Source organism: Mirounga angustirostris, unplaced genomic scaffold (genome assembly GCF_029215605.1).
Source record: "Mirounga angustirostris isolate CCGP_5_RB_7025 unplaced genomic scaffold, mMirAng1.0.hap1 SCAF_9, whole genome shotgun sequence".
Taxonomy (NCBI): Eukaryota; Metazoa; Chordata; class Mammalia; order Carnivora; family Phocidae; genus Mirounga; species Mirounga angustirostris.
The window spans coordinates 96,326,603-96,344,598 of NW_026991717.1; the positions used below are offsets into that span (position 1 = coordinate 96,326,603).

Sequence of the window (17,996 nt, forward strand, 5' to 3'; positions counted from 1 at the left end):
ATGGAAAATGTATTTTACTGCCATCCAAAATAATGTCTAGAACTCCTGATTCTAAAATCACTTGGTGTTATGGGTTGAATTGTGTCCCCCCAAGAGATATGCTGAAGTGTTAACCCCCAGTACCTGTCAACACAACCTTATTTAGAAATAGGGTCTTTACAGATATGTAATCAAGTTAGGACGAAAGTGGGCTTTAATCCAGTATGACTGAGATCTTTAGAAGGAGAGGAGAAGGGACAAAGAAACATGCAGGGAGAAGATGACCATCTCACAACAGAGGTAGAGACTGAGATGATGCACCCATAAACCAAAGGAGGCCAAAGATTGTCAGCAAAGACCAGAAGCTAGAAGAGGCAAAGAAAGATTCTCTCTTCCATGTTTCAGAAGGAGCAAGGCCCTGCCAACCCCTTGACTTGGGGACTTAGAGCCTCCAGAACTGTGATCTTCTAAGCCACTTAGTCTGTGGTACTTTGTTGGAGCAGCACTAGAAGAAACTAATATACGTAGTAAAAACATCACCCAGAACAACAAGGACAATACGAAACAAACTTCAGTGAAGCCGGGAAACATCTGAACCCTGAAGTTTCAATACATGAAGGTGGACTACAATGTATAAGAAGAGACAAATGGAGAAGATGAAACCCAAATGTCTACAGTTAATGATACTGACAAACAGCACTTAATGTGCCCCCACAGAATGAAAGGCGGGATCAGGAGTTAAAGGCACTTGGTATAATGAAAGACATGGGCATGAAAAACAGAAGACCTGATTAAATCTAAATAAGGAGGAATTAAAACTCTGTGGGAGACTGGGGGTTTTATTTTCTGGTGAATCTAAACATCAGACTAGAGCCAGCAGACCGTGCTGAAAACACAGATTTTCATACTAAATGTTCAGACCACCCAGGCAGAATATTCAAAGATCTTTCTTTGGAAAAATTAAACAGTCCTAGAAAGGAGGCCTCATAGATTCTGATGTTTGGGGATTTCCTAAATAAAAAAACTTCTCATCACTCTATTACTCTAGAGTGAAACCTACACGTCAACGAGCTCTGCCCGTGGATACAGAATTTCCCATCAGTTTATACTGCCTCACTCTAAAATATGGAAAGCTAAGGAGACCAGACAAGAAAGACAGAAAGACTCCAACATGAAAGACAATAGACTAAACTAACAGATGCAACTCAGAAAGGAAATAAAACCAGAAACAATTTTTATTTTTTCAAGAACACTATAATCACTATAATATCCTATGGGAGATAAGACAGTGAATCCATGAAACCAGAATAATAGGATGACATAAAATTGGCATGAACAGAGGAAACTAGAAAGAATTTTTGGGGAATTCAAAATCATGATAGATTAAAAAAAAGAGTTGGAAGATGAAGTGAAATCTTGCAGAAAACCACAAGAAAACAAAGCGATGGACAATAAGAGATAAAAGACAAGAAAACTGGAGGCTCAATCTAGGATATACGATATAGAAAAGGAACTCAAAAAGCAAGTCAGAGAACATGTTTGGGAGGAAATTATTAACAAAACCATATGAGGAACATTTTCAAGAAATCAAAGACATGAATCTCTAAATTTAAAGGGCTTAATAAGTAGATAGCAAAATGAAAGGAAAAAATGACTCATATTAAAGCAGATCATTGTGAATGTATAGATCATCAAGAATAAAGAGAAGATTCTACAACTTTCTTGAATATACTGTGGCAGAGACTTCTAACTGTCCCCCAGTGTACCTTTCTTTTTCTTCCTTTAAGTAATAGGATCCCATGTATTTTAGCAAGACAAAAGGCTGCCTAAACTACAGACAAGATTTCTCAGCCCCCCTTGTAGCTAAGTTTTGACCAATGGAATGAGAGCAGGAGTAATGCGAGCAACTCCCAGATCATGTTTTTCTTTTCTTTTTTAAAAAGATTTTAATTTATTTGAGAGAAAAAGAGAGAGAAAGAGAGCATGAGCAGGGGGAGGGTCAGAGAGAGAGAGGGAGAAGCAGACTCCCCCCCTGAGCAGGGAGCCCAACCTGGGGCTCGATCCCAGGACCCTGAGATCATGACCTGAGTCAAAGGCAGCACCCAACCAACTGAGCCACCCAGGCGCCCCGCAGATCATGTTTTTCTAACAAAACCTACTGACCTTCACCTTCCTGCTGGCTGGAAAATGGTAACAACTGGAGTTGCTCAAAACTCAGAGATGGAAGCCCCATTTTGAGATTCCTGAATTGCCCTACTAGCTTGTGGAACAGAGGTATCTACTTGCCTTGGCTATTGTGAGAAATAGAGTTCTATTTCATTTAAGGTTCTGTATTTTTGGGTCCCTTTGCTACAGCAAGTATACTCTAGTTTTAAAAAAAGGATTGAAACTAGAGGGTCATTGACAGATTTCTATTTTGTTCAGTGCCACATCTCTTGCACCTAGAATTGTGCCTGCACATATCAGGTGTTTAAAAACTATGCATGAACAATTTATGAGTGAATGACACTGGACTTCTAAACAGCAAGTTTGAAAGCAAGAAGACCATAGGAAAATACCTTCAAAATTCTTGGTGAAAAGGAGTTATAATTCTATACCCAGACAAACTATTAACAATTAAATATATTAAATACATTTTCAGAAATACAAAAACTTAAACACTTTTTATCTTTTTATCCTTTCTCAGGTAGCTACTAGAGGATGTGCCTCTACCAAAATAAGGGAGCATATCAAGAAAGAAGACAAGGAGTCCAAAAAAACAAGGATCCAACACAGGAGAGAGGTGAAGGAATTTCTAGGATGACAGCTGGGTGAGAGGCCAAGAGAGCAACCAGTCCAAACTGGAGCAGAACAAAAGGGCACCAGGAAGGAAGTTTCCAGGTTAAACAGCAAAACGAAAATCCTGACAACTGTCCTTAGTGGTCTGACCTTATGGAAAACTGCGCTAAGAAAGGGTGTGAGCAACAGATGTTTGAAAAACCAACCAACAAAAACACCTAAGCATTAATGAGTTTATCATTAACTTCATGAAACAGAGGAAACATAATCACAGTATACACTACTTGACCTAATAGTGAATAATATTTTCCCAAAATGTGACAAGTATATTAGAATAAAGGGCAAAATTCTCATCTACTGTAATAGGAAATCAGTGTCTAAAACTAATGATTCAAAAGAGAAAAATATGAAAACACCATTTAAAAATGTGAACGTGTCACTGGAGAACAAGAAAAGACATGGGGAGACATGGGGTAGGGAACTGCTAGCAATTTCATTTTCAGTGTTTAGCACTATTAGCCTTTTAAACTGTATGCATATATCACTTTGATAAAAATTTAAATATTAAAATATAGAATTGTAAACATTTAAAAGACTAACCTTACTTTTCTCATTAGACAGGAACTCTCTTGCTACTACCTAAATTATATACATTTTAATATCATAGAAGCAGAAGTCCTCCAGATTGGGGGAATTATTCCTGAAGCTACTCTGTACCTTTTTGGGTGGTGGTGGTGGTTGTTGTTTTTAAAGATTTTATTTAATTATTTGAGAGAGAGAGAGAGCAAGAGAGAGCACAAGCCGGGGGGTTGGGGGGAAAAGGCAGAGAGAGAAGCAGACTCCCCGCTGAGCAGGGAGCCCGACACACAGGGCTTGATCCCTGGACCCTGAGATCATGACCCGAGCAGAAGGCAGATGCTTAACAGACTGAGCCAGGCACCCCTGGGTTGTTTTAAACAAATGACCATAGAAAGAACGGTGACAGCATTTACATTATGAAATAACTGAGAATGGCAGAATAGTGTTTTACTAAAATAACTGCCTTAACTAAATAAGATCAAGTGAAGAAACAAGTGATCAAGGGCTAGTCTGGGAACCTGATAAACATTTAAATATATAATCCACATAGGAAAATGAGTTGGGATGGGAAAGAGGAGAGGCAACTGATATGAAATCACTGTTCATTCTGTGCCAACCAATATGCTTGGTGCTCTACATCGTTATCTCATTTGATCCTTAACAGGGTTGGAGATGCTAAGTAATTTGTTCAAGGTCGAACAGCCCCTAGACCACAGGTAAGTTGTAAAATGATGAAAACTATAGTAAAGTTTAAATAGTACCCAGTTGTAAGCAAATAACTAAATTTATTTATAAGAATTTCATTTTTTAAAAATTTTTTAATGTTGCTAAAACCCAAATACTCATATACAAATTTTTTTTTTTTAAAGATTTTATTTATTTGACAGAGACATAGCAAGAGAGGGAACACAAGCAGGGGGAGTGGGAGAGGGAGAAGCAGGCCTCCTGCTGAGCAGGGAGCCTGATGAGGGGTTCAATCCCAGGACCCTGGGATCATGACCTGAGCCTAAGGCAGACGCTTAAAGACTGAGCCACCCAGGCACCCCTCATATACAAATTCAATCAACTTGATTAATTTCATTATCATTAATCAACTCAAATTCTTACTTACTTGAGTGTGGCAAGAGGACTGGAGCAAAGATGCTATTGCTGCCTATTAGAATGAGAAAAATTAATTTGAAAAGAAAGGTAGTATGCATGGTTTTATTTTAAAAATACTTTTGCATAAAGCAACAAGTGTAGTAACACAGAGAGTACAGAATTTTATCGTCCTCTAGTGACATGTTAGTTTTAAAAGAAATGAACTGGAAAGTTAGCTTTGTAGCTGGAATGTCATTCCTTTCTTAGTTCCCTATCACAGTCACTTTTTAAATCTCCTTCACAAAACTTATCGGCTTGTTGTCTTACTCTCTGTTGCTCCCTTAAGAGCAGTAGTATGAGGCCCAAAGGGTACTAAATAAATCTTCGTTTAATGAATAAATTAGAAAATAAGATGCATAAACAATGCACAAATGATGCTTCAGTCCCTTGTGTTAACCATTATTTTCACATTTAAATGCCACTTTCCACACTAATATAGTTCCCTAATTAAAATGAGAAGAATTATCTGAAACATCAGATTCCTTTTTTACTAAATGGTTTACATCAAATACATACCACAGGAATTGTTGAGATCCACATCTAAAAACACACTAAGGTCTGAAGAAGCAGATACTGGTGGAGTAGATGGTGTATTTGGAGAGGTTGGTGCTGACACAGTTGATTCAAGATCAGTTTCAGCAATCCGACTAAAGCTCATTTTACATGGTTCTCTTTCTAATGGCGTTGGATGACCTCGTAAAGTGCCTGAGGTAGAGCCATGTCGGCCTGTATTAGGCCGTATTCCAGGAGATTTTAAAGAGAAAGTTGACTTCCTAGGCTAGGAAAAGCAAACATAACTACCATTACTAATTTGCATGGACTTTATTTTTATCGCTTAATGCGTATAGTTAAGAGAGTACAATAAAATCCCAATCTGCAAACAGCCTGTAACATTCTAGTAGAACACTGTGGGATTTGATTGGCTTAATTTTAAGATGGACTTGAATACAAGTAAACCTCTTTTCATACTGCAGAAATAAAATTCTTGAAAATCTGTGTGAAAACTTGTTCCTCTCCAAACACTTGAACCTAAACTTCTTCAAATCATTGGTATCAATTTTAATGTATTTACTGTGGACATAATATATACAACATATGTTAGGTGCATCAAGAAAAACAAAAGACTTTTTTTTTTTTTCTTCCTAACAGTAAATGACCAACCTCCACAATGGTACTTCAAGTTTTTGGAGAAAACTGCTATTGTCTCCCACCCTCCACCTCCACACCCCCTTTTAAACTCTCACAGTGGTAACCTAATGAAAAAGCATGGAACTCAGATTCAGATAACTTGAGGTAAAATCTCTCCAGTGTGCTGATATCTAGCTTTGCAGCCTTAGAAAAGTTATTTAACAACTTTGGGCTTCAGTTTTTGCTTGTAAAATGAGAGTAATAGATCTGTATCATATAATTGTTGTGGAGATGAGATAACATCTTGCTGCTTGGCTCAAAGTAGGTTTTTTTTTTTTAAGATTTTATTTATTTGACACAGAGAGAAAGACAGCTAGAGAGGGAACACAAGTAGGGGGAGTGGGAGAGGGAGAAACAGGCTCCTGGCTGTGCAGGGAGCCCGATGTGGGGCTCGATCCCAGGACTCTGGGATCATGACCTGAGCCGGAGGTAGACGCTTAATGACTGAGCCACCCAGGCTCCCCAAAGTAGATGTGTTGTAAGTGTTTTTAATTCCTCCCACATCTTGCTTTCTGTTCAACCACTTAGAATTGGTCTTCCCCTACTTCTGTTGCCACTGCAAACCCAAGAATAACTCGGAAATGCAGCAGCAAATTTTAGCGTGAAGTTCATTCCAGTGGCAACCATGGACTATGGTGCTCTAATGACAAGAGTCATGGTCAGGCCAGAAGAACCATGATACACCTGCTCATTCCTTTTTCCTGGTCTTTTCATTTCCTGGTCATTTACAGCTCTCACTTTCTCACAACTTTCCCCCTTATACTAGGAAGGCTTAAAAGCTGACAGATAAAGAAGTCCTACAAAAATAAAGGATAAACCAGATTTTATCAAAAGGCTAATAACATTGCCTCCCACAGTATGTATCACTTTAGAAATAGAAGAGTACTGCAAAACAAAGGACTGAAAAATAGCTATTCAAATAAATTAGAATTTTAATGGTAATATGTTACTAAACACTGAAGATAATATTGTTTTAAAAAACAATTTTTCCTAAAAAAAATAAATAAATAAAAATAAAAATAATAAAAATAAAAAACAATTTTTCCTAAATTGTAATGAACTTACAAATCGAGGTGGCTGTTTGCAGTTTCGGGGTTCAATTTCTAGTGACTTGTTGAACAAATAATCTGTAAACTCCTTTTCAGAAGCACTTCCCATGGGGTTAAGGTTTTCAAAGAACCTCTGGAATCAGACAAATCTCCATAAGTACATGTTTTAGATCTTATTGGAACATGTATTTCAGCAATTTAGAACAACAGAAAAATTATCAATAAATTAAGGGATCATAATGTCTGAGAGTTCAAAAGAATTGCTGATTCTAATCTCTCTACTTTCAAATAAAGTTGTACAATTTCTACAGGAGTTGTATATTCTAGTCTTCATTATCTAAAAGAAGATGGACAGATTTTCATTTATTACCATCTTAATGGCTCAGTATCCCTCAGTTAACATTTTTCCTACTCATTATAACAAGATGATTATCACCAGTAAGCTATCAAAAGTGTTTAGAACAGAATTACAGTTATAATTCACAGTGAGACTTTTTTTTTAAAGATTTTATTTTTAAGTAATCTCTACACCCAATGTGGGGCTTGAACTTACAACCCCGAGATCGAGAGTCACATGCTCCATCAACTGAACCAGCCAGGTATCCCACAATGACACTTTTGATAATCAGAAAAAAACCAGAGATAAGATGGATTAAGTTCTATTCAAAAGTAATTTCAAGAACAATTATAAACTTATCTGTGCTAACCTCTAGTAAAATAACCTTTCTGTCTTTATGGAAAAAAAATTTTCTAAGCTTATATTTAAGTTTTTAGATAGAAAATTTAGATGATTTAGCAAAGGGTAAAAACAAGTATAAACAGTAATCTCACCAACCAGAGATCTGTTAACATTTTACTCTTAGAATATTGTTCCAGTGTTTTTACTGTGTGAATATATGCATATATATGTATCTTCATTTTGGGGTTTTTTTTTATTTTGTAAAATTGGGACCATACGTTATTTTTAACCTTTTTTTAATTTATAACTCAGTATTTTTCTATGTGGTTTACTTATTTTATAAGTACAAACTTTAGCTCTACAGTCTTTAATCATATGGATGTTCCAGAATTTATTTCACCAATCTCTACACTGGCAGTTTTCCACAGCAGTGCTTTCTAATTTCTAATTCTTTGTATTACAATAAGAATAATTATTATTAACTCTCTGTGCATAAATTTTTCTGTACATTTATGATTATTTCCTCAGAAAAATTCCTTGGAAGCAAATTATTGGATTTAACTTTATTTAATTTTGAAGTGGTTTAAGAAGCATATATAAAAATAAGTACTAGGTTTTCGCTTTAACAGGAGGCAAAATGAGCTTCAAAATTCCTGATACAAAATTCTCCCACTTTTCAGGCATTCTGCCAATGTCAAGAAAATTGTATTACTCCTTTAACAATATTGAAACAGATTGTTCTTATACTCAGGTTAGCCAAATTAAATCATATGAACCAACAGTAATTTAAAGACTTATGTAGTTATAATAGCAGTATTCTTGATGTTCTCATCCTTTACTCTATTTTTTAATATTTATTAACTTGGTTAACTATGGCTTGAAAGTGAATGCCCTCACACCCCCATAAAGCATCATTTAATGCTTTAAATGATGGTAGAAGGTCTAGAATAGATCACAAAAACCTACTGAGATATGAATGTTAAAAGTACTATTTCAAATATACCCAACTATAATTTAACATGATTTCTTGGGAAAATATATTATAAACTTTAATTTGAGCTTCAAGAGTGTATTTCTTTAGACCTATGAAGTTCAATATCACAGAGGGCTGGCCCCATGATGAGGGAAGAGAAATGAAATATGAGACCACTAGCAGCTTGTCACCATTTTCTTTAGAGCTGTCTACATTTTCGTAACGGTGTAGTTTCGGTCATTCTTTCTTAGGGCTTTAGGGTATTTTGTTTTGAGCTGGGAACAAAGAATAGCTACCATCTTACAATTTAGGAGGTGGGAGTCATGGTGGCCATTTTCACTTAATATGCCTGACCTGCACACTAAGCCTGAAAGTTGAGCACAATTTTTAATGTGACAGGGAACTTATTCTGATAGCTACTATATGTTCTGAATTTCAAATAAGTATAACACAATAAAATTCATTTAACATAAGCACAGTATCATCATTTACTATAATTTAGAAGGTATCTCACATTTTACAGTATCACAGAATCAATGTTATCAACTACTGCTCAAAATAAAATATCAATTGATAGAATGTTAAAAAAATGATTTTTTGCTAAGCATATATATATACACACACACACACACACACACACATATAAAACCAACCTCTTCCCCTATTTAAACCCAGTGTTCTTATGAAGAAATTAAGTACTTAATGTTACACTGGCACATGTAAAACATCTAAAATGGCTAACAACCAATGACAGTACTAGTAGTGGATTTTCTTTTTACTACATGGACATCAGAGAGTTTCATTCCATTTTGTCATTCATTTTTTGAAAGCATTACTTGAACCAGTTGTACAAAGAAGCAATACTCTCAAGAAAAAAGTACGTAATAATATATATTTTTTTAAGATTTTATTTGTAAGTAATCTCTACACCCAACATGGGGCTCAAGCTTACAACCCTGAGAACAAGAGCCATATGCTCTCCCGACTGAGCCAGCCAGGTACCCCAGTACCTAGTAATATTCATAACTGCAGACTGTTAGCACAGAATATCTAATATTTACCACTTCTATCTAATGATTAGTTATTAACTATATTATTTTTATAGTAAAGTAAGTAGCATAACGTGCGGTTATGGTATTTCTTACAGATTGCAGAGGATTTAACATGTTCTCTTTTAAAGATAAGCAAAGAAAATATTTACCCTCATTTCTGGTTCTATCCGTAAACAGTAAGGTTGATTCTGATACTGCTGAATTTCTCCCGTAATTTCAGCTACTTTCCTCCTCTTACTGAAATTGATTAAATCTTTCCCTTTCTTTTTTAAAAAATCATTATTCCCTTCTTCAGTTTTCAGAATATTTGTTAAATATATTCCTAGTAAAAAAGAGTATTTGAAGAAAAGTTATAAAATCTGTTACTAAATCAATCATTTGAAAAAACAACTGATCTAGTGAAGTTGAAAGATATCCTATAATCCAGCAATTCTACCCCTAAAATGTTGGTAAGTCTCTGATAGGCTTATTAATTAATTTTACATTAGGAGTTTTCTTTAACATTTAAAAAATTTAAAATAAAAAGAAAATTAGGGTTTAGGAAAGGCTTAATTTATTCCTTAGACTAACAGCCTAAAATAAAAGGGAGGATTCATTCATAAAGTCTAAGTTGTAAGTGTTAAATCTGTTCTAACCATTTTAATATTTGATTATAAATATTTATGCCAATGATCTTAAATAACGATCAATAAATTAATTTTAAGCCAATTCTGGTGATGAGACTATAGATTTATAAATTCTGTTTTCCCAAAGCCCATAATTTAGATAGAAAAAGAATTATTCCTCACTCTGGGACGGTAAGAAAGTTTTTAGCTCCTTTTTCATATGTAATTATGGATTCATTTAAATCAGTGGCTCTCAACTGGGGGCAATTTTGTTCCTTAGGGAATATCTGGGATTGTCTGGAAACATTTTTGGTTAACACAGCCAGTGGGGTGTGTGTGTGTGTGTGTGTGTGTACACAGGCATGCATAACTGAATGTTCAAAATTCCTATGTTGAAATCCTAATGCCCAATGTGATAGTATTAGGAGATGCGACCCTTGGGAGGTGCTTAAATCCCGAGGGTGGAGCCCTCATGAATGGAATTAGTACTCTTATAGAAAGACCCCACAGAGCTCCTTACAACAACTCTATGAGATAATTATAACCTCTATTTTAAAGATAAGGAAACAGAGACTTTAAAGTTTTATTTATCAATATAAACAGCTAATAAAAGTAGATATGCTCAGATATAAAAATCAGGACAACCTGCCTTTAAAGGCTGGTCTCTTTTGGCTACAACAAACTACCTCAAAATATAAATATAAATCTATATTCAGTAACTTACCAAAAAAAGGCACACAAGGTGGATTGATTGACTTAAGTTTTACTAGGTATTTTTTAAAGTGATCTTGACTTAATTCCACAGCTTCATCCAAAATTCTCCTTTTTCTTTCCTGCAACGCCTTTAAAATATATAAATTGAGTATAACTTGTCTTTTTACAATTCAATCATATCTTATGAACACAGGGCTTGGAATTTTATTTATTTTTTTTTTATTTTTTATTTTTTAATTTATTTATTTGAGAGAGAGAGAGAGAGAAACAGCATGAGAGGGGATAGGGTCAGAGGGAGAAGCAGGCTCTCCGACGAGCCGGGAGCCCGATGCGGGACTCAATCCCAGGACTCCGGGATCATGACCTGAGCCGAAGGCAGTCACTTAACCACTGGGCCACCCAGGCGCCCTGGGCTTGGAATTTTATAAAATTTTGCAAATATTTGAAAAATAGTTTTTTATTTTATTTTATTATTATTATTTTTTTAAAGATTTTATTTATTTTTTTGACAGAGAGAGACACAGCAAGAGAGGGAACACAAGCAGGGGGAGTGGGAGAGGGAGAAGAAGGCTTCCTGCAGAGCAAGGAGCCCGATGCGGGGCTTGATCCCAGGACCCTGGGATCATGACCTGAGCCGAAGGCAGATACTTAACCGACTGAGCCACTCAGGTGCCCCTGAAAAATAGTTTTTTAAATTAAAGATGAGTACTATCCCTTTCTGTACTTGCCTGAAATGATTTATCTATAAATATAAAACTTAAAAACTTAAGTTTTTTTCTAATATAAACTAAAGGATTAAGCAATAAAAAATTCTTCCTCAGGATCTTATTAGTTATAATTCTGATTAGCCAGAGTTTCAAATTATAGCTACAAGAGAGAAATATAATCCTAAAGCATTCGAATATTTTTCCACTGAAAGGTCTTTTGAGGCTAAGAGTAAGGTTTTGGTAAGGAGGAGAAGGCTGTGGGAGGGAGAGAAAAATTGAACAAAAATTTAGTAAACCAAATAAGCAGAATCATTTCTTTCATATTTCATTATTACATCTTTTGTTATAAATTAATAACTTTATTTTTAACCTGGTTAAGTATACACACACACACACACACACACACACAGCACACACTGAACTTGATGGAAAACTGTCCAATATATTTCCTTTAATTTAAGGAAAAAGCAAAGGTGATTACATCCTAACTTTTATTCAGTACTCTACAGAAGTCCTAACTAGCACAAACAAGAAAAATAAAATCAAAGAAAAATTATCAGTATTCACAGAGGATGTAACTGTCTGTGGAAAAAACAATAAATCTACAATACGGAGTGTTAATGAGAGAATTTAGCAATGTTGCTGGATATAAAACCAGTAGGCAAAGATGAACTGCATTTCTAGGTATCATCAATAAAGAAAATAAGATCTTAAAACAATATTCTAATATAAATCTAACAAAAGATGTTATGAGATCATCATCAAGAAAACCATTAAACTTTATTAAATGAATAAAGCTATACCTGTTCATGGTTTGGAAGACTCACTGTAAAACTGTCAGTTCTCTACCAACTGAACCAATACAATTTATAGAACCAGTGCAATTCCTATCAAACTTTCAATAAATGTATGGAAGCAACTGCCTAGCCATGTGGAACAAAACATGAAATTAGACTCCAGCCTCACTCCATACTCCAAACTTATTTCCAGCTGGATTAAGGACTGAACGTGAAAGACAAAACATTAAGGTAATAGAGAAAGATCGGTTAAATAAGACACCAAACAGCACAAATAACAAGACAAAATAGATATGTTTGACTACATTAAGAACTTTTGTCCATAAAACACAGAAAAAAAGGTGAAAAGAGAAGCTTCAATCTGAGAAGAGACATTTATAACACACATAACTGACAAGGGATTAAAATCCAGAGTGTAAGATAACCCAGAGAGAGTCATAAGAAAAACTCAACAATTAAAAAGACAAAAAAATTTTATAAGAAGAAATACAAAGAACCAATAAACATTTATTTTTACTTTTTTAAAAGACTTTATTTATTTATTTGACAGAGAGAGACAGTGAGAGAGGGAACACAAGCAGGGGGAGTAGGAGAGGGAGAAGCAGGCTCCTGGCTGTGCAGGGAGCCTGATGCGGGGCTTGATCCCAGGACCCTGGGATCATGACCTGAGCCGAAGGCAGACACTTAATGACTGAGCCACCCAGGCACCCCAGGAGCCAATAAACATTTAGAAAGAGGTTCAAACTCATTAGAAATCAGGGTTTTTGTTTTTTAAAGATTTTATTTATTTGACAGAGAGAGAGAGAGAGAGCAAGCAAGCACAATGAGGGGGAACAGGAGAGGGAGATGCAGGCTCCCCACTGAGCAGGGAGCCCGATATGGGGCCCGATCCCAGAACCCTGGGATCATGACCTGAGTCGAAGGCAGACACTTAACCTACTGAGCCACCCAGGTGCCCCAGAAATCAGGGGTTTATAAACCAAAACCACAAGATTGGAAAATGAAAAGAACTGACAATATCAAGTACTGGTAAGAATGTAAAATAACTAGAACTCATACATTTCTGGTGGGAGTATAAACTGGTACAATTATTTGGGAAAACAATCTGGCATTATCTAGTAAAGCTGAAGATATCCATATCCTATTATCTAGTAATTCTACTTCTAGGAAAATAACTTAGAGAAATTTGTGCACTAGGATATATGTAGAAAATGTTCATGGTACTGTTACTGATAATAGCCCCACACTGGAAACAGTCCAAATGGCCAGCCACTAACTAGTAAATAAATAAATAAATTTTGGTAAGTTTATTCTTATGATATAGCTATGAAAAAAAATGAACTATAGCAGTAAGAAGCAACCTGGATGAATTTTAGGAAGATAATGTTGAGTGAAGAAAGCCTCTGAAGAATTATATTCATATATAATTAAGAAACGTGCAAAATGAAATAGTACATTGTTTAGAGATACAAATAAGTAAAACTATAGAAAAAAGTAGAGTAATAAGCACAAAATTCAAGGTAGTTGAAGGGGTGAGGATGGAGATGGAATTGGGAGGAGTTCTTAAACTGGATACCAGGTATACAGGTGTTCTTTGTATTTTTATTCTTTTTGCCTTATACATATTTTATAAATATTGTTCTGTACCCAGTATTTTAAGAAACCAAAACTTAACCTCTCAAAATAAATACACTACTTTAGAGTTTTCAAAATCAAAATTAAAATTATTAATCTATTAAATAGATTAATATTTGGCAATATTCAACTGTTAATATCCTTCATATATAAAAAGTTCATACAAATCAATAAAATGCAAACACTCAAATAGAAAAATACATACATGAAAGCAGTTTTCCCTCCACTCCCTTCTAATCATAACCCACCAAAAGAACCAATGTTAAGAAAAGAGTATGTATCTTTTCACACTCTTCTCAATGCTCATGCAATTCCACTAACATGTTGAGGGTTTGTTCTGTTTTTATGTTACATAAAAAAGAAATCATATTATATTCATTATTCTCAAGTTTTTTCCCCTAAAATATCACAAATATTATTTTAAGACAATACACATAGATCCTATTCACTTTTTTTCTATAGCTGAACAATATTCTACACTATAGGTGTAGAACAGCATATTCAGTCATTCTATTCAAGGACATACAGGTTGTTTCTAGTTTTCTGCTACTACAATTAATACTGCAGAAACGACGTCTTTGTACATTAACTTTATAGTCTGGCACTGTTATTTCTGGGCCCAAGACTATATGTATTTTAATTTTAACATATACTTTCTGTATCTTTTGAATTTTCTATAACAAACACTTAACATATACTATTGTATAATTTAAAAAAAAGAATTTTAAATTTTAGAAAGACTTCTCTCCATGTTACTCCTTCTTTGACTATATGGTGATTAATTTCTATATTTATATTTAAAATGTCATTTATTTGAAACAATCAATCAGTGTGCCATTGGAAAAATCCAACTGAAACTTCATAACTTTGGGTAAACATATTAAACAGAGTCACAAGTCCCATATTCTTTGATGAATCCAAGGCATACTAGTGTATTCTGAGGGATTTAAGGGAATAAGATGATTTGTAAAGGATTTACTGAAAAAGATAGGTGGTAGAAGGAATTTCTTTTACCATCAATTGTATCTCCCCCCAAAAAGATGAAATATTTAAGCCTAAAACTTACCTCAAAAGTATGGTCTAGTCTGTATACCGACACTGAATTTACCGCACTGACTATCTCCAATACACCACTGAAATTATTCAAATCTTGAAAAACTTGCAGAATTTCTATAATTCTACTTAGTATTGCCACCCGCTCCTCAAAATTTTCTGCTTCCACAATGCACCTAAACAAAACAAAACAAAACAAAAAAATTCATGGCTTAAAAAGCAATTTCCTGGGCGCCTGGGTGGCTCAGTTGTTTAAGCGACTGCCTTCGGCTCAGGTCATGATCCTGGAGTCCTGGGATCGAGTCCCGCATCGGGCTCCCTGCTCGGCAGGGAGTCTGCTTCTCCCTCTGACCCTCCCCCCTCTCATGTGCTCTCTCTCATTCTCTCTCTCTCAAATAAATAAATAAAATCTTTAAAAAAAAAAAAAGAAATTTCCTCACCTCACATAGAAAAGAATAAATATATTTTTAGTGAGAATTTAAGCTTGTAGTTGACTTAATATTATAATTATTAAGAAGTAATAAGACAGAAAAGTAAACACTTACTTTTCAAACCATAGGGTGAGATTTGTGGTATGGCGAATCATTTTTAATAAATTTGGAGAATTTATTTCTTTATCTTCTTTGGTCCATACACTCCCTACTAGTTCAGAAGGTTGGACTTTCCTGTGGAATAAAAAATCATGTAACTTAACCTACAAAGGATTAGTATCAAAATTACGTAAAGATTTTCTAACACTTAGTAAGATAAAGACAACCCAAAAGATAAATGGAGAAACACACGAACAGGTTTAAATCACAGAGGACTGGACCCAATAATCACAAAAAAATATTTTGTCTCTTATTCAGGGAGAAGAACATTAAACCACAATGAAATCCCATTTTACTCCTGTCAGACTAATAAAAGTCTAACAATACCAAATGGGTAAAGATGTGCAGGCTCTCTCCAACACTGATATGCAAGTAAAACTGAAACAACCACTTTGTAAAGCAATTTAGCAATATCTCATAATACTGAAGATATACAACTAAATCACCCCACAAATCTATCTAGATATCTACTCTAGATACACCAGGTTATAAGAAAACATTTATAAGAATACTCAGTGAAGCAGTCATTATTTCCAAGACTGAAAAATCACAAACAACCTAGAGGCTGGATAAATTATGGAGCATTCATATAATGGAACATCACAGTAATTAAAATAAGCAAACTAGAGCTGTATTCATCAACTTGAACAAATGCCAGAAACAACTTAAGTGCAAAAAACGTGTTGCAGAATGATACGAAAGTATCAACTGTTTTAATATCTGCAAAACAATGCCATATATTGTTTATCAATATGTATATGTGTATAAATTATAAAGATATACATAAGAATAAACACTAAATACAGGAATAGTGGTTATTGGGAGAAAGAAGAACAGAATTGGGAAGAATTAGTCGAAGGATTTCAATTGCATTTGTAAGGCTTTTGCTGTTCATGGGCCCTCATTATATAATTTTCTACATTTTTTAAAATACCTAATTATTCAGTAAGAAATCAGACCGCAGAAGAGCAGGTTAAATTATTGTATATAGCGAGCCAGGATTATGTAATTTTAAAAACTGACCAGTGTCTATGGACTTGGCTATTAATTAAAAAAAAGTTTTTAATCAGTAGATTTGAATATATATGGGTACTTGCAAACAGTTTTTAAAATAAGTTTTCTTAAGTGGTTCTATAGTTTCACTAGAAATTTAGTTTACAAACAGTGTCAATGTTTTACATATGTTCCTCTTCTTCCATAATACACGTATCACTTAACAAAGGTATTTTCTGTTCTGAAAGCAGGTCCACATTGAGTTAAGTGTTATTTTTTCTGATGTCCACTCCTGGAACAGTCACTCAATAAGGAAAAACGTGATTCAATACTATTTGTTTTTTTATCTCAAGTAGCAAGTCCCTTCATTCTTACCTTTCACAAATCCCACAATATAAACAAAAACCACCTGAACTTCCAAATTATTTAAAATACAACGTGACACTCTGAATTAGATGTTTACAACTGCTGACATGTGTGCTAAATTCTGAATGGCACAGCCAAAGCAAACCAGAGGCCTCACTCTAAAGAAAGGCAAACTTTTTTAATCTCTGCTTCCTTCCTACATTCTCCATTAGCACTCAACTTTGTATATTCTTGCTTTTCCCTTAAAAAAAAATTGGCTGCCAATCAAGATAACTTCTTAAAGGTATTTGTATTTTAGAAGGGGTTCCTGAATGCAGAGAAGTTTTTGATGGAATGATAGTGGTGGGAGGTCATTTTTTGACAGAGGGGGCTGTTACCTGAAAGGCCTGTACTCTTCATAAGAGCCTGGGTTGTAAATGAAAAAAGAAAACTTAAATTAGGAAGGAGGAGAAGACAGAATGGAGCTAATGCACTGGGAAAGGACAGTGGTTTAAAAAAAGATGACAGAGGACAAAGCTGATAAAACAAGCTGAAAGGAGAGAAGACTGAAGTTAGAAAGAAACGAGATGCTTGAATTAGTAACTTTGAAATAAGAACAATTTAGAGTGATAACAAGATTTAAAATATGACCATGAGAGGTGTCTGATTTGGAGTGGAGAATGACATTGGAAGTCATGAAACCATGAAACTATAAAGGTTAGGTTGGGAATGGGTGATCTGTATGGATATAGGGTAATGGCAGGACACGTTTTACACGTAAAGACAGATGATGGGACACAGATAAAAGTAAAGAGCCAAGCACAATTCTTTTTTCTTTTTTTAAGATTTTATTTGAGAGAGAGAGAAAGAGAGAGACAGAGACAGTGAGAGAGAGCACGCGCAGAGGCAGAGGCAGAGGGAAAGGGAGAAACAGACCCCCCACTGAGCAGGGAGCCTGACGTGGGACTCAATTCCAGGACCCTGGGATCACAATCTGAGCCAAAGGCAGATGCCCAACTGACTGAGCCACCCAGGCGCCCCTAGCCAAGCACATTTCTAATGAATCTCATAAATGAAAGAAAATGGTTCAGAAGTTTTAAGTATGGTTCATCATCACACTACTTCAGAAATAACTTTTCT

General features: G+C 35.0%; 1 protein-coding gene across 6 annotated transcripts in view; it reads right to left on the minus strand.

Annotated features, from left to right (window-relative positions):
- The window catches only part of SOS2 (SOS Ras/Rho guanine nucleotide exchange factor 2), an 89,039-nt gene that overhangs the window by 7,291 nt on the left and 63,752 nt on the right, over positions 1–17,996 (minus strand). For 4 of the 6 annotated variants that reach the window (XM_054513694.2, XM_045900802.3, XM_045900803.3 and 1 more), the window contains 7 exons: positions 15,474–15,593; positions 14,942–15,104; positions 10,747–10,864; positions 9,567–9,739; positions 6,730–6,846; positions 4,993–5,254; positions 4,448–4,489 (listed from right to left, as the gene is read on the minus strand). In XM_054513694.2, coding sequence (XP_054369669.1) covers positions 4,448–4,489; positions 4,993–5,254; positions 6,730–6,846; positions 9,567–9,739; positions 10,747–10,864; positions 14,942–15,104; positions 15,474–15,593 — 995 coding nt within the window. The remainder of the gene's footprint in view (positions 1–4,447; positions 4,490–4,992; positions 5,255–6,729; positions 6,847–9,566; positions 9,740–10,746; positions 10,865–14,941; positions 15,105–15,473; positions 15,594–17,996) is intronic. The other 2 variants (XM_045900804.3, XM_064571009.1) reach the window with 2 other exon arrangements.